The 27,422-nt window shown below is 39.2% G+C and overlaps 1 protein-coding gene across 1 annotated transcript; it reads left to right on the top strand.

Moving 5' to 3' along the window:
• UPRT (uracil phosphoribosyltransferase homolog) lies at positions 1-27,422 on the top strand. Its single transcript, XM_024766424.1, has 5 exons — positions 1-498; positions 21,300-21,342; positions 24,062-24,131; positions 25,194-25,256; positions 27,235-27,422. Exons 1-5 carry the CDS (start codon positions 119-121, stop codon positions 27,420-27,422), a joined length of 744 nt encoding a protein of 247 aa, XP_024622192.1. The 5' UTR covers positions 1-118.

Here is a 27,422-nt window from a genome sequence, read left to right as displayed (position 1 = left end):
GGCAGCGGCGGTTAGAGGTTGCGAGGAGGCGGGGCGACCGGGAGAACATAGGAGCTTTGGTCCGTTCTCCCTGCTCTCCTTCATCCTTAGGGGTCGGGGACGGCCTGGTGCCTGGTGTATGGCCACGGAGTTACGGTGTCTGGACTCCATGCCCTGTCACAACCAGCAAGTAAACTGTGCCTCGACCCAAAACCCCGAGCTGCAGCAAGCTGGCGAACTGATCCCGGACCATGCCGGGGGAAACAGCGACTTCGCGGGCAAGCTGACTCTCCTCAGGGGGAGAGTAAGCTCTTCTAGCGTACCGGCTGAGCGGGACTCTCAGGCCTGCGGCGGCGCCACCCTCAACTCAGAGAGCAACGGTGGCACTGGCAACTCTGACGCGCCAGCCAGCGACTCCCTCCTAGGGGACTGCGAACTCTCCCGACAGATTGGGGCGCAGCTTAAGCTCCTGCCAATGAATGATCAGATCCGGGAGCTGCAGACCATCATCCGGGACAAGTGAGCCAGAGCGGAAGGGGAAGGGGAGGTGGAGGGTCTCTCAGGGGTTGGGCGGGGATTGGAAGTAAAAGGGCGAAGGTTCTTGGCCTAGGGAAGCTGGTCTGGAGATTTCGGCAGGGCATTTTCTTTGCGGGGCGGTGTCACTTGACTCAGGCCTCCTACCCTCTTTCCCAGTACCTGTGTTTAACATCGCTTTGTGTAGTTTGGAAGCATTTTAGGTAACCTCCTGTTTCCTCTTTGTCTCTTAAGAGCGGAATACTCAGTCATTCCAGTCAGGTAAACGTGCTGATCTGCCCTGTGCCTGTTCTCGTGGGCAGTAACCATTTATGGGTTGTAGGTTTACCACGTGAACAGACACAGGGCAGAGAGCGTAGCCCTTTCACTTCATACTGTTTAATAGACTCCCAGTTTGTTTCCTTGTCTCCATTTCTCTCTTCTACGTGTACCCACACATTACTGAACAATTAATCTTCTTAATATACTGCTTTGATTCGCTAACTACCGTACTCAGCAGCCTTGTTTGGCTTCTCTGAGCCTACCAAATAAAGTCAGGATCCTTAGCTTGACATTAAGGCCCATCTTCGTGGTCCCTAGGAACTATTCTGAAACATCCCCACTTCTCCTCGCATCTCAAATTCTCTTTACTCCTCTGCACGTTCAAATCCTACCTACTCTTCAACATTTATCATTAAATGTCCACCTCTGCCAAGAAGCTTTCCTTCAATCATTCTTCCTCACTGATCTTCCCTGGCCTTTTTAGTGCAAGATTCACCTTCTGTTTTGTGTATTGTTGTTCGTTTCACTCTTATCGCACTTGTTAGATTTTAAGCTCCTTGAGGGCAGAAGTTATATCTTTTACATTTTTGAATTCCAACTATGCCTTGCAAGCAATAGTCATTCAATTACTAAAAGTTCTTTGTAGCTGTTAAAGTTATATTTATGAAAGTATTTAATGGTTTTTAATGAATTAATATTGAAAACTGTGGTCACATGAACCAATAAATGAAGTAGTGATCTTAAAAAGTAGGAGACATAGGCTTGGTAGTTGTGGTGGGGGGAACTGAAATAAGACTTAATCTGTAAAACAAAGAAAATAGGATGATTCTTGTTTCTATAGAGCAAGAGTTACTGACTTTGTGTCTTGGACCTGTGCTGTCTTGGACCTTGTGCTGTACCTGTAGATGGGCTTCTGGGCTTTAGCAAACCCTCAGAAATTATCTGGGAAATGTTATTTGTATGTGCATTTTTAATGATTTTTTAAAATAGCATTTTTATTTTTTAGTATTTTTAAAATAAATTTATTTATTTTTGTAAATAAATACAAAAATATTGCATTGGGTCTTGGTTGCTGCATGCAGGCTTTTTCTAGTTGCGGCGAGTTGAGGCTACTCTTCGTTGTGGTGCACGGGCTTCTCATTGCAGTGGCTTCTTCTGTTGTGGAGCATGGCTCTAGGTGCACGGGCTTCAGTAGTTGTGGCACACGGGCTTAGTTGCTCCATGGGCATGTGGGATCTTCCCAGGCCAGGGCTCGAACCCATGTCCCCTGCATTGGCAGGCAGATTCTTAATCACTGCACCACAAGGGAAGTCCCATAACATCTTTATTGAGCTATAATTTACATACCATACAATACACCTTTTAAAGTGTACAATTCAGTGGTTTTCAAGTATGTTTATTGCTTTGCAGCCACCACCACACAATTTTAGAACATTTTCATCAGCTCAACAAGAAAACCCACACCCATGAGCAGTCACTCCCCACTTCCCTCCAACCCACCAAGAGCCCTAGACAACCACTAATCTACCTTCTGTGTCTATTGATGTGCCTATTCTGGATGTTTCATGTAAATAGAATCATATGACATGTGGTCTTCTGTGGCTAGTTTCTTTTATTTAGCATAATGTTTTCAAGCTTTATCCATCTTGTATCAGTACACCATTTCTTTTTTGGCTGAATGATATTCCTCTGTATGGATATACCACATTTTGTTTATCCATTCATCAGGTGATGGACATTTGGGTGGTTTGGTTTCCATTTTTTGGCTATTATGAATAATGCTACTATGAACATTTGCATATGTGCTTTTTTATGGGGTGGGAATTCCTTCGCTTTCATTAGATTTCACAAAGGGGTCTTCCTGACCATGTAAAAGTGAACAGTTGCTATAGAACTTGGAGAGGGCATGACATTCAGCATTCATATATGACAGTATCAATACCTGATTTTACTGCATTACTCAGAAAAGCCTGGGTGGTGTAGTAAACCTGGGTGTAAGCAAAATATTTTTTTTCTTTTTTTTTTCCTGAGTTTGGAAGGAGACAGCAGGATCCAGAGTCATCTTAGGCAAGATGTTTAGCATCTCTGTGCTTCAGCTTTATCATTTGTAAAATGAGGATGTTCCTAATATCTCATGAAGCTCCTGGGAGGCTAAAACAAGATACTGTCTGTGAACATTTGTTGTGAACAGTATGCATATTTACGGCATTTCAAGCCTTTATGTTTAGATTTGTGCATGGTTCAGATTGTATCCGTAAGTGCTGGTTTCTTAAGCTTTTGGGAGACAGTAAAAGGAATTTAACTACAGAGAATGCACATTCTTATTTTAAAAAATAGCACTGAAAGATCCTAGATTATTTTTATCCTGCTATGATACAGAATAGAAAAACTCACTACAGTTTTTAATAACTAATTGATGCTTATTTAGGGTGGAGACAGAGTTTTAGTTTTGTTTCTGTTAATCAAATCTGTTAATGGAGGCCTCTGTTCCTTTATCTTAAAAAATTGGCATCCCCTCACACAAACAGGACCTGTTTTATCCGGGGCTGGTGTGGAGTGCTCGTGGTTAGAGGAGCTATATTTACAGGGGTCTAGTTATGGAAGGTGCCATCAGTTATCAGTCTGTCTTCCTTGTACCCTTATGCTCTTCTCTATTTTGATGTGACATCATATATGTGCACTATGGAACTGTCTGATGATAGAGGCCATTGAAGTACTTGTTATTCCTTTTATTGTTCCTGGTCCTTAGTGTCTATCTAGTGAAGGGATTGCTTTCTGAATTGACTTTGGCATGGGGAAATGGGGTTGAGCCAGAGAACTGCATGTTGTTGTAAATACATAAAGCAGGCAAGATTGAGAACATTGGACTTATTTAAAATATCTTTTTACTTATTTTTTTGAAATGTGCTGTATTTGCAGCATAAAATGTTGGTGGTATTATTGAATTTCAAGGAAATGTTTTTTTCTCTATTTGAGTATGCAGTAGTCTAAACATCAAATGATCAGATAATTTACTCTGTCACACAGGGGTCACTCATGAACTCAGGAAGAAATGACTGCTTCATTTGGAGTTTTTGTTGTTGCAGTGGATTTAAACCACACATCCTTCCCTTTCTGCCTCCTTTATATACTAAACCCAGCAAAATCTGAGTGTAATGCACTGTTCCCTTGAACACAGTTCATGACCTCATATATAAGGCAGTGCAGTGTATCTAAAAGATCATCTCCTATCCCCAGTTTTTGTTTTCTTTCGTTTTCTGAAACATTAAAGTAAAGCTGTTTCATGAGCTATTGAATGTTTCCTGTATATTTGCCCTCAAAGGGGTTTCACCATGGCCTCAGCAGGCAGCTTGGATGAAAGTTGAGCCATCTTAGAGTATTTTAGTCCATGAAATAGCGCTAAAGAAAGAACACATTCATTCTTGTGATTTTTTTTTTTAAGTCACCTGGTGGGGAGACAATTAACCTCAGGATGGATGAACATCCTGTGCAGCCCTAATATGAGCGCAGCCTGATGTGATTTGCGTCATTTGGCTAGGTAGTGTTCTTAACCAAAGCTGTACATTTGAATTGCTTGGGGAGTCTTTTTTTTTTTTTTGGAACCCATCCTTAGAGTGGAGTAGTAGAGTAGTCTTGGGTGGAACCTGAGCACTTGTAGCTTTTCAAACACCACAGGTTATTGTGCTGTGCTCAGGCTGGGCCACTGCCCGCAGGAGAATGGCCATTCTCCCTTGCATGGTGATTTGGCTAGTTTTGGATTTAGGGTATAGGCTGAGCCAAGGATTCTAAACTAAACAGAACCAGCCTAGAGAACCTGGCCTGGTATCACCCTGAGACTGGAGGAATCTCAGAAGTGTTCCCTTCAACTTATACAAAACCAAAATGTCCACCACAGAAAACACTATGACTTACAAGTTATTTATCAATAAATCATGGACATGGTTTTGGTTTTCCATGTGAATTTTCTAACTGGCTTTTAGGCCAGGAGTGAGGAAGTCGACTTTTTATACATACCTCTGTTATAATATTTATTGGGCATATCCTAGTAATCTCTTACCAGCTAGTCTGGACTCTGGGGAGGCAGAAAGAAAGTGTGGCCTGGCACAGTACCTGGCATATAGGGGAATTAATGTTCCAATCATTATAAAAATTAATAAATCAACTTGAATGACTGAGGCCTGGGTTCTAAAGGAAAATGATAGCTTCTCTTCTTTTTCTACCTGATCTCGAATGTTTACATTGGACTCTGCTTTGAGGTGCAAATAAATAACTAATGACACTATTTTATGAGATTCTTAAGAAGGTGCCGAAGATCTGTGGCCCTGATGACTTGCACCTGGCAGGTAGTAAAAGCTATTTTCATTTTTGTTTGTTGTTTGTTTTGGTTTTCACATCAGATTAGGTTTGCTGCAAGTACTTCACTGCATTTTGTTTTTTTTTTGAGGGGGAAGGAAGGAGGAGGAAAATCATTTATAAATCATCTGCATACAATGACAGACTGAGCTTAGAGCTTCTTTATTTTAATGATCACATAACAAAGTAGCTATGGAAGTAGCGCTTGTGTTTTCAGAGCTTCCACTAAACATTAACTCAAAGTGAAACATTCCTTTGGTTTAAACCTGCCAGAAAAGCTTATATTTTTTACTTCCCTTTAAACTGTTGCTTAAAAAAACAAACAAACAAAAAAACCAAGAACATATTAGGGCTAAAACTGAGTCCATTTAGTTCTTCCTCCTTAGCTTAGGTTGCTAGATAAATACAGGACACCCAGTTAAATTTGAGTTCAGATAAACAATGAATACTTTTCTTAGTATATCCTAAACATTGTATGGGACATACTTCTGAAATACAAATTTAACTGGGTGCCCTGTATTTTTATTTGCTAAATCTGGCAACTTTTATGCCCAGACTTAACTTCTCCCACCCCCAATGCTAAAGACAATCTTTGTGTATAATCCTCATTTTCAAAAATGAGACCTAGGACAGCAGAAGCAAGAGTAACTACAATCCTGCAGCCTATGGAACAAAAACCACATTCACAGAAAGATAGACAAAATGAAAAGGCAGAGGACTATTTAGGAACAAGGAATGAGATAAAAAGAACAAGATAAAACCCCAGAAAGACAACTAGATGAAGTGGAGATAGGCAACCTTCCAGAAAAAGAATTCAGAATAATGATAGTGAAGGTGATCCAGGACCTTGGAAAAAGAATGGAGGCAAAGATCAAGAAGATGCAAGAAATGTTTAACAAAGACCTAGAAGAATTCAAGAACAAACACCTAGAAGAATTCAAGAACAAACAGATGAACAATACAATAACTGAAATGAAAAATACACTAGAAGGAATCAATAGCAGAATAACTGAGGCAGAAGAATGGATAAGTGACCTGGAAGACAGAATGGTGAAATTCACTGCTATGGAACCAATAAATAAAAAAGAATGAAAAGAAATGAAGACAACCTAAGAGACCTCTGGGACAACATTAAATGCACCAACATTCACATTATTGGGGTCCCAGAAGGAGAAGAGAGAGAGAAAGGACCCAAGAAAATATTTGAAGAGATTATAGTCAAAAACTTTCCTAACATGGGTCAGGAAATAGCCACCCAAGTACAGGAGAGTCCCAGGAAGGATAAGGAGAAACACGCCAAGACACATAGTAATCAAATTGACAAAAATTAAAGACAAAGAAAAATTATTAAAAGCAACAAGGGAAAAATAACAAATAACACACAAGGGAACTCCCATAAGGTTAACAGCTGATTTCTCAGCAGAAACTCTACAGTCCAGAAGGGAGTGGCATGATATATTTGATGAAAGGGAGGAACCTACAACCAAGATTACTCTAGCTGGCAAGGATTTCCTGAAGATTCAATGGAGAAATCAAAAGATTTACAGACAAACAAAAGCTAAGAGAATTCAGCACCACCAAATCAGCTCTACAACAAATGCTAAAGGAACATCTCTAAGTGGGAAACACAAGAGAAGAAAAGGACCTACAAAAACAAACCCAAAGCAGTTAAGAAAATAGTTATAGGACCATACATAACAATAATTACCTTAAATGTGAATGGATTAAATGCTCCAACCAAAAGACACAGGCTCGCTCAATGGCTACAAAAAGACCCATATATATGCTGTCTACAAGAGAATCACTTCAGACCTAGGGACACATACAGACTGAAAGTGAGGGGATGGAAAAAGATATTCCATGAAAATGGAAATCAAAAGAAAGCTGGAGTAGCAATACTTGTATCAGATAAAGTAGACTTTAAAGAATGTTACAAGAGACAAGAAGGGACACTACATAATGATCAATCCAAGAATATATAACAATTATAAATATATATGCACCCAACATAGGAGCACCTCAATACATAAGGCAAATGCTAACAGCTATAAAAGAGGAAATCGACAGTGACACAATAATAGTGGGGGACTTTTAACACTTCACTAATGGACAGATCATCCAGACAGAAAATTAATAAGGAAACAGAAGCTTTAAATGACACAATAGACCAGATGGATTTAACTGATATTTATAGGACATTCCATCCAAAAACAGCAGATTACACTTTCTTCTCAAGTGCACACGGAACATTCTCCAGGATAAGTCACATCTTGTGTCCCAAATCTAGCCTCGGTAAATTTAAGAAAATTAAAATCATATCAAGCATCTTTTCTGACCACAGCATTATGAGATTAGAAATAAATTACAGGGAAAAAAATGTGAAGAATACAAACACATGGAGGCTAAATGATACGTTACTAAATAACCAAGAGATCACTGAAGAAATCAGAGGAAATAAAAAAATATTTAGAGAAAAAAATGACACCTAATTCAGTACTACTTGGATTTAAATTAAATTGTTTTTTAAGTTATGAGTCAGAGGTTTTAATTTAATCATTTGAAAAGGGTGTATTCTTGTTTTAACCTTAATTACATACTCTTTACAAGCCACATTATAATAGCAGCTTCTCCATCTTGAGAAGGAAAATTTTAATGATGTTTTATGTGCCTGCCAGTCTCTTTATTTCATTATTTGCATTGTATTTACATGCCAGTCTGATTGACAGGGAGAGAACTATCATTAAAATACACCTAAAAACTGGTTACCTTTTAGTAAACGTTCCCTTATTAGAGCAAAATATAGATAATGGCTTTACTCAGGGACTTAAGAGAGCTTCAGTCTGGGAAGAACCTTGGAATACTTCACCTCTGTAAGCCTCACTACTTTCTTCACTAAAGAGGTGGTAAGAATAGAATCTACATTTTAAGGTTATGTGAGGATTAGACCAGGTAATGCATGAAAAGTGCTTAATACTTGGCACCAAAGAAGCTTTTAATAAATGATGACCTGTGGGAACGAAGGGAGTAATATATGTATAATATTACATACCTGCTGTAACTTTTGGACCTTTTAAGAAAAGCCTTCTAAATAAATCTTGTACACTTGGGTGGGTGTGTGTGTGTACAGTTATTAAATGAATTTTCTTTAAAAAAGAAGAGGAGAGGTTGTCAAGTTTATTCTGAATAGAGAGAAGTAGCAGATAGTGATCAAATGGAAGTTTCTGCTGTAGAAATTGAAGTGTAATTGCCCCAGGAGAGGATGTCTTCCAACACACTAGAGAATCCCTCTAGTGGTGGTGATGATGGTGGTGGTGATGGTGGTGGTGGTAGTAGTAATAGCAGCAGCAGCAGTAGTAGTAGTGAGGTCTAGTAAGAAGAGGCGAGAGGATCTCTACTTGAAGTCTTAATTTTTTAATATTATAAAGACATTCCTCTCATTCCATATGTTATGGATGATAAGTAAATACCTATTAGCCTTTCGGAAGAAAGGTCAGAGATTTCTCTTGATTTCATCTTCGTTGGGGTTTGCTATGGGATGTACGTGTTTTAAAATATATAAATATACAATTGCTATAGCCTCTCTGGAAATTTTAAAGTGCTTTATAGACGGTCTTAAGTAGGGAAGAGTCTGGTTTACCAAATCCACATTAAAATGAGGATTTGGCTTCTGGTATGATTCTCATTCTTTTCTTGTTTCTGTGTGAAGATCATTTTTAAAAAAATGGCTACCTTTGGCTTTCATTTTGTTACTATAGATGTGTGACACATTTGTTGGGGGGAGTGTCAAGAAAAGTATATTCTCAGATATGGTTAGGTCTGCATTGTTAATCCTGTATGGGGTTTGCACAATCTAAAAGATACTCTGCTTAACATTAGTTAGATTTCTATGCTCTGAATTATGAGCACCTGGATCTCACTGTTTAAATATTTGAATATATTTTAGAATATTCCAGGGATGTGTGTCAGTGTGTGTGTTTCTTTGTGATAATTTTGCATTAGATATTATTTGGGACAGTTATCAGATACAAGATGATTAAAATCTCTTTCAAAACTTTGTTTCCAGTATGATAGATTTTTTTTAAAAAATGGTTTTGAGACAAAAGTGAATAGAGTTATGATTTGAAATAAAGTATATGGAGTTAATAAGACCTGGGGTCTGGTTTACATTAAAACATCTTTATTAACACATACTTTAGTCCAGTGTTGGGCCTAAAGTAGGGGTCCAAAGATTATGTGCAACACGATTGATCCAACAAGCAAATATCTGTTTTATGAAACTCTAGTGTTAACAGTGTAAGGGATATAGATGTGGATATTGCAGACCACTGTGGGTTTTTTGTTGTTGCTGTTGTTTGTTTGTTTTTTTGTTTTACATCTTTATTGGAGTATAATTGCCTTACAATGGTGTGTTAGTTTCTGCTTTATAACAAAGTGAATCAGTTATACATATACATATGTTCCCATATCTCTTTCCTCTTGTGTCTCCCTCCCTCCCACCCTCCCTATCCCACCTCTCTAGGTGGTCACAAAGCACCGAGCTGATCTCCCTGTGCTACGCGGCTGCTTCCCACTAGCTATCTATTTTACGTTTGGTAGTGTATATATGTCCATGCCACTCTCTCACTTTGTCACAGCTTACATTACCTCCTCCCTATATCCTCAAGTCCATTCTCTAGTAGATCTGTGTCTTTATTCCTGTCTTACATTTAGGTTTTTCATGACTTTTTTTTCCTTAAATTCCATATATATGTGTTAGCATATGGTATTTGTCTTTCTCTTTCTGACTTACTTCACTCTGTATGACAGACTCTAGGTCCATCCACCTCATTACAAATAGCTCAAATTCGTTTCTTTTTATGGCTGAGTAATATTCCATTGTATATATGTGCCACATCTTCTTTATCCATTCATCAGATGGTGGACACGTAGGTTGTTTCCATCTCCTAGCTATTGTAAATAGAGCTGTAATGAACATTTTGGTACATGACTGTATTAGAATTATGGTTTTCTTAGGGTATATGCCCAGTAGTGGGATTGCTGAGTCATATGGTAGTTCTATTTGTAGTTTTTTAAGGAACCTCCATACTGTTTTCCATAGTGGCTGTACCAATTCACATTCCCACCCGCAGTGCAAGAGTGTTCCCTTTACTCCACACCCTCTCCAGCATTTATTGTTTCTAGATTTTTTGATGATGGCCACTCTAACTGGTGTTTGCATGAGCTGCTTGTAAATTTTGGAGATTAATCCTTTGTCAGTTGCTTCATTTGCAAATATTTTCTCCCATTCAGAGGACTGCCTTTTGGTTTTGCTTATGGTTCCCTTTGCTGTGCAAATGCTGTGTAGTTTCATTAGGTCCCGTTTCTTTATTTATGTTTTTATTTCCATTTTCTAGGAGGTGGGTAAAAAGGGATCTTGCTGTGATTTATGTCATAGAGTGTTCTGCCTATGTTTTCCTCTAAGAGTTTGATAGTTTCTGGCCTTACATTTAGGTCTTTAATCCATTTTGAGCTTATTTTTGTGTATGCTGTTAGGGAGTGATCTAATCTCATACATTTACATGTACCTGTCCAGTTTTCCCAGCACCATTTATTGAAGAGGCTGTCCTTTCTCCACTGTATATTCCTGCCTCCTCTATCAAAGATAAGGTGACCATCTGTTCGAGGGTTTATCTCTGGGCTCTCTATCCTGTTCCATTGATCTATCTTTCTGTTTTTGTGCCAGTACCATACTGTCTTGATTACTGTAGCTTTGTAGTATTGTCTGAAGTCAGTGAGCCAGATTCCTCAAGCTCCGCTTATCTTTCTCAAGATTGCTTTGGCTATTCAGGGTCTTTTGTGTTTCCATACAAATTGTGAAATTTTTTCTAAATGTGTGATAGAATTCACCTGTGAAGCCATTTGGTACTGGGCTTTTGTTTGTTGGAAGATTTTAAATCACAGCTTCAATTTCAGTGCTTGTGATGATCTGTTCATATTTACTATTTCTTCCTGATACAGTTTTGGCAGGTTGTGCATTTCTAAGAATTTGTCCATTTCTTCCAGGTTGTCCATTTTATTGCCATAGAGTTGCCTGTAGTAATCTCTCATGATCTTTTGTATTTCTGCAGTGTCAGTTTTTACTTCTCCATTTTCATTTCTAATTCTATGGATTTGAGTCTTCTCCCTTTTTTTCTTGATGAGTCTGGCTAATGATTTATCAATTTTGTTTATCTTCCCAAAGAACCAGCTTTTAGTTTTATTGACGTTTGCTATCGTTTCCTTCATTTATTTTTCATTTATTTCTGATCTGATCTTTATGATTTCTTTCCTTCTGCTAACTTTGGATTTTTTTTGTACTTTTTACTCTAATTGCTTTAGATGCAAGATTAGCTTGTTTATTCGAGATTTTTCTTGTTTCCTAAGGTAGGATGGTATTGGTATAAACTTCTCTCTTAGAACTGCTTTTGCTGCATCCCATAGGTTTTGGGTCATCGTGTCTGCATTGTCATTTGTTTCTAGGTATTTTTGGATTTCCTCTTTGATTTCTTCAGTGATAACTTCGTTATTAAGTAGTGCATTATTTAGCCTCCATATGTTTGTAGTTTTTACAGGTCTTTTTCTGTAATTGATATCTAGTCTCACAGCGTTGTGGTCGGAAAAGATACTTGATACGATTTCAATTTTCTTAAATTTACCAAGGCTGGATTTGTGACCCAAGATATGATCTATCCTGGAGAGTGTTCCATGAGCACTTGAGAATAAGGTGTATTCTGTTGTTTTTGGATGGAATGTTCTATAAATATCAATTAAATCTTTCTTGTTTAGTTTATCATTTAAAGCTTGTGTTTCCTTACTTATTTTCATTTTGGATGATCTGTCCATTGGTGAAAGTGGAGTGTAAAAATCCCCTACTATGAATGTGTTATGGTCGATATCCTCTTTTTTTTTGTTACATCTTTATTGGAGTATAATTGCTTTATAATTGTGTGTTAGTTTCTGCTTTATAACAAAATGAACAAGTTGTACATATACATAAGTTCCCATATCTCTTCCCTCTTGCGTCTCCCTCCCTTTGACCCTCCCTGTAGCACCCATCCAGGCGGTCACAAAGCCTCGAGCTGATATCCCTGTGCTATACGGCTGCTTCCCACTGGCTATCTACCATACGTTTGGCAGTGTATATATATATACACTATATATATAGTGAGAGAGCCTCTCTCTCGCTTTGTCACAGCTTACCCTTCCCCCTCCCCATATCCTCAAGTCCATTCTCCAGTAGGTCTGTGTCTTTATTCCTGTCTTACCCCTAGGTTCTTCATGACATTTTTTTCCTTAAATTCCATATATATGTGTTAGCATATGGTAGTTGTCTTTCTCTTTCTGACTTACTTCACTCTGTATGACAGACTCTAGCTCTATCCACCTCATTACAAATAGCTCAATTTCGTTTCTTTTTATGGCTGAGTAATATTCTATTGTATATATGTGCTACATCTTCTTTATAAATTCATCCAATGATGGACACTTAGGTTGTTTCCATCTCCAGGCTGTTGTAAATAGAGCTGCAATGAACATTTTGGTACATGACTCTTTTTGAATTATGGTTCTCTCAGGGTGTACGCCCAGTAGTGGGATTGCTGGGTTATATCGTAGTTCTATTTGTAGTTTTTTAAGGAACCTCCATACTGTTCTCCATAGTGGCTGTACCATTTCACATTCCCACCAGCAGTGCAAGAGTGTTCCCTTTTCTCCACACCCTCTCCAGCATTTATTGTTTCTAGATTCTTTGATGATGGCCATTCTGACTGGTGTGAGATGATATCTCCTTGTAGTTTTGATTTGCATTTCTCTAATGAATAATGATGTTGAACGTTCTTTCATGTGTTTGTTGGCAGTCTGTATATCTTCTTTGGAGAAATGTCTATTTAGGTCTTCTGCCCATGTTTGGATTGAGTTTTTTGATTTTATGTTATTGAGCTGCATGTGATGCTTATAAATTTTGGAGATTAATCCTTTGTCAGTTGCTTCCTTTGCACATATTTTCTCCCATTCTCAGGGTTGTCTTTTGGTCGTGTTTATGGTTTCCTTTGCTCTGCAAAAGCTTTGAAGTTTCATTAGGTCCCATTTGTTTATTTTTGTTTTTATTTCCATTTCTCTAGGAGGAAGGTCAAAAAGGATCTTGCTGCGATTTATGTCATAGAGTGTTCTGCCTATGTTTTCCTCTAAAAGTTTGAAAGTTTCTGGTGTAGGATTGTATTGCTATAAACTTTCCTCTTAGAACTCCTTTTGCTGCATCCCATAGATTTTTGTTCATCGTGTCTTCATTGTCATTTGTTTCAAGGTATTTTTTGATTTCCTCTTTTATTTTTTCAGTGATCACTGCGTTATTAAGTACTGTATTGTTTACCCTCCATGTGTTTGTATTTTTTACAGGTCTTTTTCTGTAATTGATATCTAGTCTCGTAGCATTGTGGTCAGAAAAGATACTTGATACAATTTTAATTTTCTTAAATTTACCAGGCCTGATTTGTGACCCAAGATATGATATATCCTGCAGAATGTTCCATGAGCACTTGAGAAAAATGTGTTTTCTGTTGTTTTTGGATGGAATGTCCTATAAATCTCAATTAAGTCCATCTTTTTTAGTGTATCAATTATAGCTTCTGTTTCCTTATTTATTTTCATTTTGGATGATCTGTCCATTGGTGAAAGTGAGGTTTTAAAGTCCCCTACTATGATTGTGTTACTGTCGATTTCCCCTTTTATGGCTGTTAGTATTTGCCTTATGTATTGAGGTGCTCCTATGTTGGGTGCATAAATATTTACAATTGTTATATCTTCTTCTTGGATCAATACCTTGATCATTATGTAGTGTCTTTCTTTGTCTCTTCTAATAGTCTTTATTTTAAAGTCTATTTTTCCTGATATGAGAATTGGTACTACAGCTTTCTTTTGTTGGTAGCTTGCCCATTTCCTCTTCATTTGTTAGGTCTGGTGGGTTTTTATATTGCTCCTTCACCTGCTGTGTGTTTTTCTGCCTTTTCATTTTGCTTATCTTACTGTTTTTGGGGTCTCCTTTTTGCAGGCTGTGGTTTCATAGTTCCCGTTGTTTTTGGTATCTGTCCCCAGTGGGTAAGGTTGGTTCAGTGGGTTGTGTAGGCTTCCTGGTAGAGGGGAGTAGTGCCTGTGTTCTGGTGGATGAGCCTGGATCTTGTCTTTCTGGTGGGCAGGTCCACGTCTGGTGGTGTGTTTTGAGGTGTCTGTGGACTTATTTTGATTTTAGGCAGCCTCTCTGCTAACGGATGGGGTTGTGTTCCTCTCTTGCTAGTTGTTTGGCATAGGGTGTCCAGCACTGTAGCTTGCTGGTTGTTGAGTGAAGCTGGGTGTTGGTGTTGAGATGGACATCTCTGGGAGATTATCACCATTTGATATTATGTGGAGCTGGGAGGTCTCTTGTGGACCAGTGTTCTGAATTTGGCTCTCCCACCTCAGAGGCACAGCACTGACTCCTGGCTGCAGCACCAAGAGCCTTTCATCCACACGGCTGGTTGCAGGTATTGATGTATATTCCCACCTTGAGATATTCCACTACTTTGTCTAAGTTGCCTGCTCCGGCAGCACGGAGGAAGCTTGCATTGCTGTCAGACATTTTTCACCCTTTCAGTCCAGAAATTGTGCTTGAAGTGTTTGCTCAGAAATCCCAAATGATGCTGCTGGTTGATGTGGATAATTTAAACATAAAACCATAACCCAGAATGAGAACTGTGACAGCCCCTGGTCACAAACCCGTGCGGTGTGACTGTGGGTTTTTAAGAAATGCAACCAACTTACTGTATTCTAACTGTACTTTAGTTTCTAAATTGATTTAAGTAAACAGTATCCATCTGAAGCCTGTCAAAAACATCAGGGGATAAGTTAGTAATTACTGTTTGTAGTGGAATGACCTGGAGCAGTGACTGCTTTAACTGGAAGTCAAATAGCTATGAAGGGATAACAGTTCACATTAGGTTCTCATAGTGTGTACCTTTTTTGGAATGTAGAGAAGTACTTATCATCCAGAAGTTATCAGATGAGGCTGATATTTTTGAGGAGAGTGTGAAGATGTTACAATGTCTGTTTCTAAAGTAAAATAATGAATTTGGGCAACTCTGATCAACTAACTTAACTTTTCTATGTAATATATTTGTGTAACTGTTTAAAAATTAAAGACAAACATTTCAGATGTGTTCTCAAGATATACTATTGGTTATTTCTTAAGACAAATCCAGACTTATCTTCTCTATTGAAAAACTGTGTTCTGGCTACTTAGACAAGTTTATGTAGGTCTAGCAAATGGGGAAGTAGGCGTCAGTCTTTTTTTTTTTTTGGTAGTTCGCTGACTTTTACTTCTTTGACAAGCATGTTGTGAAGGTTAATTATAGAAATGAAAGATGAAAGTGTAATATTATTAGTATAGTTTCATTTGAAAACCACAGTACATAAAGCCTGTTTTAAATGGGCTGTCTATGTGTAGGTGTGTGGATAGAGTTTTTTGAGTTTAGGGAGTATTTATATATAAAGAATACAGACTTAGGGATTTTGGAAGATGGCAGAAGAGTAAGATGCGAGATCACCTTCCTCCCCACAGATACACCAGAAATACATCTACATGTGGAAGAACTCATACAGAACACCTCCTGAACGCTGGCAGAAGATCTCAGACCTCCCAAAAGGCAAGAAACTCCCCACGTACCTGGGTAGGGAAAAATAAAAAAGAATAAACAGAGACAAAAGGATAGGTACAGGACCTGCACCATTGGGAGGGAGATGTGAAGGAGGAAAGGTTTCCACACACTAGGAAGCCCCTTCGTGGGCAGAGACTGCAGGTGGTGGAGGGGGAAAAGCTTCGGAGCCATGGAGGAGAGAACAGCAACAGGGGTGCAGAGGGCAAAGTGGAGAGATTCCCTCACAGAGGATCAGTGGCGACTGGCACACACCAGCTCAAGAGGCTTGTCTGCTCACCCGCCGGGGTGGGCAGGGCTGGGAGCTGAAGCTCGGGCTTCAGTCAGAGTGCAGGGAGAGGACTGGGGTTGGTGGCATGAGCACAGCCTGCAGGGTGTTAGTGCACCACGACTAGGTGGGAGGGAGTCCGGAGAAAAGTCTGGACCTGCCGAAGAGGCAAGAGACTTTTTCTTCCCTCTTTGTTTCCTGGTGTGGGAGGAGAGGGGATTAAGAGCGCTGCTTAAAGGAGCTCCAGAGATGGGCGTGAGCCGCGGCTAAAAGCACGGACCACAGAGACGGGCATAAGATGCTAAGGCTGTTGCTGCCGCCACTAAGAAGCCTGTGTGTGAACACAGGTCACTATCCACATGCCCCTTCCGGGGAGCCTGTGCCGCCCGCCACTGCCAGGGTCCTGGGATCCAGGTACAACTTCCCTGGGAGAACGCATGGTGCACCTCAGGCTGGTGCAACATCACGCCGGCCTCTGCCGCTGCAGGTTCACTCCGCACTCCGTACCCCTCTCCCACGGCCTGAGTGAGCCAGAGTCCCCGAAGCAGCTGCTCCCTTAACCCCGTCCTGTCTGAGCGAAGAACAGACGCCCTCCGGCGACCTACACTCAGAGGTGGGGCCAAATCCAAACCTGAGCCCCGGGGGCTGAGAAAACAAAGAAGAGAAAGGGAAATCTCTCCCAGCATCCTCAGAAGCAGCAGATTAAAGCTCCACAATCAGCTTGATGTACCCTGCATCTGTGGAATACCTGAATAGACAACGAATCATCCAAAATTGAGGAGGTGGACTTTGAGAGCAAGATTAATGACTTTTTCCCCTTTTCCTCTTTTTGTGAGTGTGTATGTGTATTCTTCTGTGTGAGATTTTGTCTGTATAGCTTTGCTTCCACCATTTGTCGTAGGGTTCTATCCATCCTTTTGTAAAATTTTTTTTCTTAAAAATTATTTTTTATTTTAGTAACGTTATTTTAGTTTACTTTATCTTCTTTCTTTCTTTCCTTCCTTCCCTCCTTTAGACAACAAATCATCCCAAATTGAGTAGATGGACTTCGAGAGCAAGATTCATGATTTTTTCCCCCTTTTCCTCTTTTTGTGAGTGTGTATGTGTATGCTTCTGTGTGAGATTTTGTCTGTATAGCTTTGCTTCCACCATTTGTTGTAGGGTACTATCTGTCCATTTTTTTAATGTTTTCTTCTTAATAGTTATTTTTTACTTTAATAACTTTCTTTTATTTTATCTTACTTTATTTTATTTTACTTTATCTTCCTTCTTTCTTTTTTCCTTCCTTCCCTCCTTCCTTCTTCCCTCTCTCCCTCCCTCCCTCCCTCCCTCCTTTCTTCCTTTCTTTCTTTCTTTCTTTCCTTCTTTCTATTTCTACTAATTCTTTCTTTCTACATTTTCTCCCTTTTATTCTGAGCCGTGTGGAAGAAAGGCTCTTGGTTCTGCAGCCAGTAGTCAGTGCTGTGCCTGTGAGGTGGGAGAGCCAACTTCAGGACACTGGTCCACAAGAGACCTCCCAGCTCCACATAATATCAAATGGCGAAAATGTCCCAGAAATCTCCATCTCAACACTAGCAGCCAGCTTCACCCAACGACCAACAAGCTACAGTGCTGCACACCCTATACCAAACAACTAGCAAGACAGGAACACAACCCCACCCATTAGCAGAGAGGCGGCCTAATATCATAATAAGTTAACAGACACCCAGAAACACACCAACAGACGTGGACTTGCCCACCAGAAAGACAAGATCCAGCCTCATCCACCAGAACACAGGCACTAGTCCCCTCCACCAGGAAGCCTACACAGCCCACTGAACGAACCTAAGCCACTGGTGACAGACACCAAAAACAAAGGGAACTTCAAACCCGCAGCCTGCAAAAAGGAGACCCCAAACACAGTAAGATAAGCAAAATGAGAGGACAGAAAAACACACATCAGTTGAAGCAGCAAGATAAAAACGCACCAGACCTAACAAATGAAGAGGAAATATGATCTACCTGAAAAACAATTCCGAATAAGGATAGTAAAGATGACACAGTAAGATAAGCAAAATGAGAGGACAGAAAAACACACATCAGTTGAAGCAGCAAGATAAAAACGCACCAGACCTAACAAATGAAGAGGAAATATGATCTACCTGAAAAACAATTCCGAATAAGGATAGTAAAGATGATCCAAAATCTTAGAAATCGAATACAGAAAATACAAGAAACATTTAACTAGGACCTAGAAGAACTAAAGATGAAACAAGGAATGATGAACAACACAATAAATGAAATTAAAAATACTCTAGATGAGATCAATAGCAGAATAACTGAGGCAGAAGATGGGTAAGTGGCCTGGAAGATAAAATAGTGGAAATAACTACTGTAGAGCAGAATACAGAGTAAACAAGATGGACTTAATTGATATTTATAGGACATTCCATCCAAAAACAACAGAATACACATTTTTCTCAAGTGCTCATGAAAGATTCTCCAGGATAGATCGTATCTTGTGTAACAAATCAAGCCTTGGTAAATTTAAAAAAATTGAAATTGTATCAAGTATCTTTTCTGACCACAGCGCTATGAGACTAGATATCAATTACAGGAAAATATCTGTAAAAATACAAACACACAGAGGCTAAAAGTACACGACTTACTAATGAAGTGATCACTGAAGAAATCAAACAGGAAATCAGAAAATACGTACAAACAAATGACAATGGAGTCACGATGACCCAAAACCTATGTGATGCAGCAAAAGCAGTTCTAAGAGGGAAGTTTATAGCAATACAGTCCTACCTTAAGAAACAGGAAACATCTCAAATAAACAACCTAACCTTGCACCTAAAGCAATTAGAGAAAGAAAAACAAAAAAAACCCAAAGTTAGCAGTAGGAAAGTAATCATAAAGATCAGATCAGAAATAAAAATAAATGAAGGAAACTATAGCAAAGATCAATAAACCTAAAAGCTGGTTCTTTGAGAAGATAAACAAAATTGATAAACCATTAGCCAGACTCTTCAGGAACAAAAAGGGAGAAGAGTCAAATCAATAGAATTAGAAATGAAAAAGGAGAAGTAAAAACTGACACTGCAGAATTACAAAAGATCAGGAGAGATTACTACAAGCAACCCTCTGCCAATAAAATGGACAAACTGGAAGAAATGGTCAAATTCTTAGAAATGCACAACCTGCCAAGACTGAATCAGGAAGAAATAGAAAATATGAACAGACAAATCACAAGCACTGAAATGGAAACTGTGATTAAAAATCTTCCAATAAACAAAAGCCCAGGGCAAGTTGGCTTCACAGGCGAATTCTATTAAACATTTAGAGAAGAGCTAACACCTATCCTTATCAAACTCTTCCAAAATATAGCACAGGGAGGAGCACTCCCAAACTTATTCTACAAGGCCACCATCAGCCTGATACCAAAACCAGACAAGGATGACACAAAGAAAGAAAACTACAGGCCAATGTCACTGATGAACATAGATGCAAAAATCCTCAACAAAATACTAGCAAACAGAATCCAACAGCACATTAAACGGATCATACACCATGATCAAGTGGGGTTTATTCCAGGAATGCAAGGATTGTTCCTTATATGCAAATCAATCAACGTGATATACCATATTAACATATAGAAGGAGAAACACCATATGATCATCTCAATTGATGCAGAGAAAGCTTTCGACACAATTCAACACCCATTTATGATAAATGAAAAAAATGTCATGAAGAACCTAGGGGTAAGACAGGAATAAAGACACACACCTACTAGAGAATGGACTTGAGGATATGGGGAGGGGGAAGGGTAAGCTTTGACAAACGAGGGAGAGTCATGGGCATATATACACTACCCAACGTAAAGTAGATAGCTAGTGGGAAGCAGCCGCATAGCTCAGGGAGATTATCTCGGTGCTTTGTGACCACCTGGAGGGGTGGGATAGGGATGGTGGGAAGGAGGGAGACGCAAGAGGGAAGAGATATGGGAACGTATGTATATGCATAAGTGATTCACTTTGTTATAAAGCAGAAACTAACACACCATTGTAAAGTAATTATACTCCAATAAAGATGTAAAAAATTAAAATTAAAAAGAAGAATACAGGTCTATAGTCTTCCTATTGCTCAATTATGGTCCATATTTTAGAGAGTATCTGTAATAATGATAGAACTGTGGTTACTCTAAGAAACCTAATGCCATTTGTGTCAGGGGTATTTCATTGCTTTTCCCTGTCAGAGAAAGTAAATGAAGCCTGAAAAAGAGTCATGATTAATCGTATAGTGAGATAATATATGCTTGCATATGCCATTTCGATGCTGTGTTGGGGAATATTTTAGGTATGCTATGGATAGGCTGATGGGTATTTTTAAGTACATAAACTGTAAATCTATCAGATCATTTAACTTACATGAGAGAAAGAGGAGGAACAATGCTAGGTTTTTACATACAGAAAAAATGTCAGTCTTATAAACATTCTTCTTTTGGCTGGTTAACAGTTTGTGGGTAGGCGCAACCCTCGATTATTATTACCTGGGTACCTCAGGATCTGAAAGTACTGGCCAGAAGGAAGTGTACAGGAAGTAGGTAGAAAGATGTATGGAATAAACTATTTGATTGAAAAACAGGCAAAGGAAAAAGTTATCAGTAGTTTGAGAAAGAGGTCTTGGAAATTAGGTTATGTCTTGTTGAAAGCAATGGCAGAAACAGAGGATTTACTTGTTTGTGCCATTCTCATTCCAAAAAGGATTAGAGACAAAGTATCAATAGATAGGTTACTTATGCTGGTAATAGGGTTTTAGATCAAGGTGAATGGTGCGCGAGAATGGGGAGAACCTGGTTTTCTAACTGCAAAGTTTTTTTCTTAACTTGAGCTCTGGGCTTGCTGCCATCTTCCAGGGGGAACTTGTTCATCTCCTGATTGAAGAGTATATACTTGGGCAGTTCCGTGGGAGACTACATGATCTTTTCAATTCCTCTCTCTAGTGTTAATATCAAATGAGCATTTTCAATAATATTTACCAAGTCATTCCATTTAGGTTCCTGTATCCTAGTGAAAAATGTCATGTCTCAATAATAGTCTGTTACAGGTAAGCCTTTAAGCTTTTAGCATGTAATACGTTTTAATATCAGAGTTACTATATATATTAAGTAATATTTCACTTTAAAGCTCTAATCTAGACTAAAACTTGTACTTTTTTTTTAGGACAGCCAGTAGAGGGGACTTCATGTTTTCTGCGGATCGCTTGGTAGGTGGATGGAGGCTTTCCATTTTCATTTCACTGTTGTTCCTAGTGATACAATCGTAGTAGGCCAAGGGGCTTTTTTGTTCTAGAGCATTCTGGGGTCAAAAGCGATTGTACCAAGTAACCCACATCTTGCTAGACTTTGCAAGTGTTGTTTCTACTGTTGCATTAAAGCTCTGCCTCAGTCCCATTCACCTCAAAGCATTGTCCATGAACTAATTCTCTGTAGTTCTGAGGTACCACTTACTACCTTTCAAGTGGATCTTGGTAACCTGATCCTGAGGCTTAAATGCCTCCTCTTAGGGCAGTGAAGTGAAGTAAATTAAATGGAAATCAAAGATGTAAAAGACCTAGTAGTTACCCTTGTGGGATCCATTGAATGCACAAAAACTAATACCTAGCTTGTAGTTTACATGGGGTTGGATATCTATTTTGCCTCTTCTTTTCTGTAGTATCCTCACACGTGAAATACTAAGTTGTACTGTCTATGCTCAGGGACTTGCTGTTAAGAATTGACCAAGCCCAATTCTGTTTAGCTAGTGTCATCTGAGAGGATCTCAGGCCAAATTGGGCTGTCTTGGGTAAGCCCTGTTTACTTCTTGTGTTTATATCTAAATTTGTTCAGTGCTTAGAATGAGGTTGACACATATTCTGCTGTGGTTATTAGTATTCATCTGTTCATGAAATATACATTGAACTCATGTGAGTCAGACACTGTGCTAGACTGTGTTGTGGGGGGAGGAGATACAGTGGTAAAGCATATAGCATGGTCCCTGATATTGTAGGGTTTACAATCTAAATACTGTTCTCAGTATTTAGTTTGGAAAAGAAAGAAAAGTGACTTATTAAGCTTATAGTTATAATCAGATAGTAGAAGATATATTATTAAAGGGAATGTGATGGTGTTGGTGGGGGGAGGCATGAAACTCTTTATTTACCTTTTCCCTAGGGAAATCTTTATTCCAAAAGAGTGTAGACAACTCCTGTTCCATTTTTGACTTTAAGTATTCTTGGTTCAAAGGCCACTTCTATTTGAGCTTCCAGGGCCAGTAATAATCCTTGGACTGCATCAAGATAAATGTAGTTGATATTCTTGGAGTGATAGGTTATTCTGTCTTTATGCTTTTATCAAACCAAAGGGACAGGTTCAAGGCAATTGTGTCAGTGGCTGCTGTGGGGAAAACAGAGGTCTTGGTGTTCACTGGTAGAAAATGATTGCTCTTTCTTTTGCTCTCCTTGTTCCATTTTTCTGGAGAACATAGGAAGTAAGTTCATGGTTATTGTAAAATGCTTGCCTGGAAGGGCAAGTATTATATCTTAGTCAAATGAGATAATAAGGACCCAGGGCATAATTCACCTCAGGGGATGGTAATTAGGACCTGTCTGTTCTCTGCAGTTGGATTTGAAGGTCCTGATATTGGGGGTGGGGGGTGTGGAGGGTCAGTTGTGATTGTGGTAGGGACAGGAGCTGTTGAGGTTTCTAGTGTTGAGGATTTCTAGTACACTGTCTCTTCTAGCACAAGGGTCCTGTTATAGTGGACATTAATTCTATCCTGAATTTGTCACGATTGGCTCTCCTGGCGCTCAGATCTTGAGTTCTTTATATTTTAGTCATCCTTCTTCTGGTTTTATATTCTCCTGTAAGGCTAGGACACACTAATTTCTGTCCCAGAGTTGCAGGAGATGGGCAGGAGGTAAGACTCTTTAGAGGAGTGTTACTAGGAGAACTAGGCTCTTCAAAGAAAATGATCCTCTTCTTCCCTTGTACTTTTTGCTCATAAGAAACATTAACCTCCACAGAAGGTGGTGGCTAGAGGTGAGTATGCACACACACACAGTATTCATGAGCTTCCTTGACCCTCTGGTGCTGCAGGTTGACAAAGTGCTGGCCCATTTAGCATTGATCATTTTAATGGCAGCAGGATGTTTTGTTGTGATAACAGAGCATGGGGCCTGACATTTCTCCCTGATGTTCCTGATTCTCAATCAGTAATGTAATATTGATTGGAGAAAATGTGCTTTGCAGACTCAGCACTGCCTTTTTGTAATGGGCTCTGGGTAGTCATAGAAATACCATAACCGGTGGGTTTTGGAGGCTATTCCTAGTAGTTGTGATGGATTCTTTCCTCTGTACCACATATTAAGATCATTAGGAGCCTTTTTTTTTTTTTTAAGCTGGGAAGTCCCAATGCATTCGACTGGATCCTTCTTCAAGTTCAGTAAATTGGTTCAGCCCCATTCACTCATTTATTTCCTCCTAAGAAATTCAGGCTTTATTTTGCATTATGGTGGGCCTTTGTTAAAAAGTATCTGACTTGACAATTTCAGAGTACTAAACAAGGCAAAGAAGTTTCCAGTGAGCACTATTTCTAGAGTAGCCAGAAGTATATTACTTCCAAGTGTTCCTGCCATGACTCTTGGCACTTGCTGTAGTTTTGCATTTCTCATAGCCTGGACTGACTGAATGAGAATCAGAAAGCATACTTGAGCCTTTTAGTGGCAATCATGTGCCTAACCGAGGTTGGATACCTAGCAGCAAGCAGCCTGGCATTTGTTTCTATCTCTGTATCTAACACATGATAGGGGCCCCCTTCCTACTTCCATAAGCTAAATCCTTGCCTCGTATGTTACTGACTTTTTGCCTAGTTTTCAGCTCCTGAGGCTTACAGCTAACAGGAGATTCTTAGCAAGTTCTCAACTTATTCTTCTTTTGACTCTCTAGATCAGACTTGTTGTGGAAGAGGGATTGAATCAGCTACCATATAAAGAATGCATGGTGACCACTCCAACAGGTAACCAGGGCTGTTACTCTCATATTCGCCTCATAAAAATTCTGAGATAGAATTGGGGGAAAATGGAAAAAAAGCAGTCTGAGTAAATCAGTATGCAAAATGAGGAGTCTATGTGGAGCTGTTCTTTTAAACAACTTAATAAACTTGGAGACATTTAGCAAAGAAATTTATGTGGATGACCTTTTGTTAATGGCTTGCTGGTCAGTTCAAGTTAAAGGTTAATAAATATTCTTCAGCATGCAGGTGTTGCCTTTGATGATGGTACATTGGGACCAGAGCTAAGAATTGCTGGCAGCTTATCTTCACCTCTGTAGGGAAGCTTCTGGTGCTAACAAATGGGTGGGCTGGTTTGGCATTGAAACTCCAGGTAAAAGGATGAAAAGTGAAAAAAAAAAAGGAAAACTAAAAATGATGAGGATTAGAGAAGGGGCTTTGTTCTGCTCTAATAGAAAGAAACCAAGGATCCCTATTTTAGGGATTTGAAATTCTGATTTGGTTCTTTAGTAAATAATGGAAGCTGTTATATCCAAAGGTTGATTTTATGAAAATTGGGGGCTGAATTTGCTGCATCATAATTGATACAAATTCAGGATGAGACCAAGGCATGAACATGTCTTGATAATTACTTCAACCTTTCTCTTCTGCTTTTTAATGCAGAATGGAGGCTCATAAAAAGGGACCGGAATGAGGAGGCTCTCTGCTGTGGCTCACAGTGGGGTCCCAGTTTGAATTGATGGGCTTTCTAGCATTCTTGGAGTACAATTCTTGTCTGAATTCAGTTTGAGGAACATGTATGTGAATATCATTCTATCATAAGGCCTGTTCCCTGTCGATGAAGTCTACCTCTCCCAATTATTCCCACAGGTTTTTTATGAGAATTAAAAAGTAAATATGAAAAATCATGGCTCTTCTTATTACTTTCACAGGGAACCTAAGATGTTATACAGTATGTCTGGACAAGAGTTGCTCTGTACCCATCTGCTTTAAAGCTTAGTTACTTTATTAAATAAGTAGGTCTCTCCAATGATGAAAGATAAATTCTTCGGTTTTATTCCCCAACAGGGTACAAGTATGAAGGAGTGAAATTTGAGAAGGGAAACTGTGGGGTCAGCATAATGAGAAGCGGTAGGTTTGCATATGTGTGACTTTGTCTCTGCGTGCATAGATGCAGTTGCTATTTTCCAGGAGAGAGGCGGTCTTGTCTGTCACAATTGCAGCCTTCCTTAGCTTAAATCTCACCACCTGTGTTGTCTATCCTCATGGTGCCTTGGAATCATAGCCTATGTGTCGCCGAGTTTGGCTAATTTTAACTGCAGAGCATCTTCCCTAGTGGCCTATCCCCATGGGCAAGCCAGCTTTGAAAGATTCAGAGGAGGGTGGGAGAACAAGAGGATGCAATGATGCTATCTATCTTGGAGAGAACAGGGCAGCTTGAATTTTGAGGGAATACAGCACAAATTCAGGCCTGCAGAACAACTAGAGAAAATCTTTGTTCTGTTTTTTTAATTTCTTTTGTGAGGAACAGTCCTACCCTGTCAGGAACTGGACTGAATGGCTTGTTTAATATTTTTAGTTTTATATTTGATGGGTATGTGACTATGTAGGCAAAAGAACTTAACTGTGATTAACTCTAGGTATTTCCAATTGCTAGTCTTATAAATATTTGTGTTTGAGTCCAACCGATTATCCTTCTAAACCAACCTTTGTGCAGCAAAATCACATGCCTGTAATTAGGACCTATACCTGTTACATGGGGATGATTATTTCCATTCAGCAACTTAATTCCTTAATTATTCTTTGCACAGGATCCAGGGTATGGTAGAAGCCCCACTTGCTTGCATTGGAAGCAGATTTTTTTTTTTTGCCATACCATGCAGCATGTGGGATCTTAGTTCCCCCACCACGGATCCAACCTGTGTCCCCTGCAGTGGCAGCATGGAGTCTTAACCACTGGACCACCAGGGAAGTCCCCGGATTTTTATTTCACATATAAACATTCCCTTTTCTTCTCTGGCTATGAAGTTCTGTTTGTGAACAATTGAATATCTCCAATAAAATAGGAGCTTTAAGCTCCCTTTTTTATAGAAGGTAGCTCTTAAGCAACGATAGGATTTTCAGGACAGTGGTGTTCAACCTTTTAAAACTGGTGAAGACAATGGAGATGGGCTTTTAAGGCACAATTTCTTCTGTTTTAGTCCAGCTTCTGCCCTAAAGGCAGCAGCATGGTCCTCACACCCCTAGTGTATACAGGATGACCTTGGGGGTGATGCATAGACAGGGTGTTTTTAACCTTAGTAGCTATTGGTTGATTTTCATACCTAATAGAAAGAAATTGTTTTTATATTTTCACTAGTGATATAAAGTTTCCTTTTAAAATAAATGTAAAAAAACCAGTTAATTTAAAGAAAAATATTAAGTAAATAACCATACAAGTAGAATTTTGATGTGACCTAAAATCTTGACGATGGTATGAAAATGGTTGACTTTTGGCAAACACTTCCTTAAAGGAATTCAGACTCAAAAATAGCTCTGTGTTCAGAAACCAAGGGTGTGGTGGTGGTGTTGGTTGTGATTCTCTAGGGGAGAGAGGGAACATATATTACTTTGTCACTGTTTGCCAATGAAGCCTCTGCCATTGAAGTCATTGCTGGGTCTAAGTGATATCTCTTGACGCCAGCTTAATCTAAATGGAGAGCCTTTGGTCTGTAGCCCCCATTCTTCCATAAATATTTATATTTTTGCCAGATGAAAGGAACACAGTTTCTTTAAAATAATAGGACTAAAATGTTCCTGATATTAGAAAAGTTCAAGGAGCAGCTTAATAAAACACTTTATTTACTGTAATCATGGAAGCACGACAGCTCTAAAACTTGCAAGCCAGCAATAAAACTACCGTATCCTAGTTTCATTGACCTGAATTAAGTGTAAAATATGAGCATATCCGAAGTAAAAGCTGTTAGCTTAAGAAGAATTGCTTCCATTTTGACAATGTCTTTATTTATTGTATTAATAACAGTCAAAAACTCTGCTTTGGCCTATTCTTGGACTTTCACTGTATCTCCTCCTAATCCCTCTTTCCTTCTTTTTTATTTCTTTCTTCAAGGTGAGGCAATGGAACAAGGTTTACGAGACTGCTGTCGATCCATACGAATTGGAAAGATCCTGATTCAGAGTGATGAGGAGACACAAAGAGCCAAAGTATATTATGCCAAGTTCCCCCCAGACATTTACAGGAGAAAAGTCCTTCTGATGTATCCGATTCTCAGTGAGTGGCTTGTGTTTAGTTTGTAA

Source organism: Neophocaena asiaeorientalis, unplaced genomic scaffold (assembly GCF_003031525.2).
Source record: "Neophocaena asiaeorientalis asiaeorientalis breed wild unplaced genomic scaffold, Neophocaena_asiaeorientalis_V1.1 scaffold47, whole genome shotgun sequence".
Classification (NCBI taxonomy): domain Eukaryota; kingdom Metazoa; phylum Chordata; class Mammalia; order Artiodactyla; family Phocoenidae; genus Neophocaena; species Neophocaena asiaeorientalis.
Note: the sequence above shows the minus strand (reverse complement) of the source record. Positions and strands in the feature narration are given on the sequence as shown.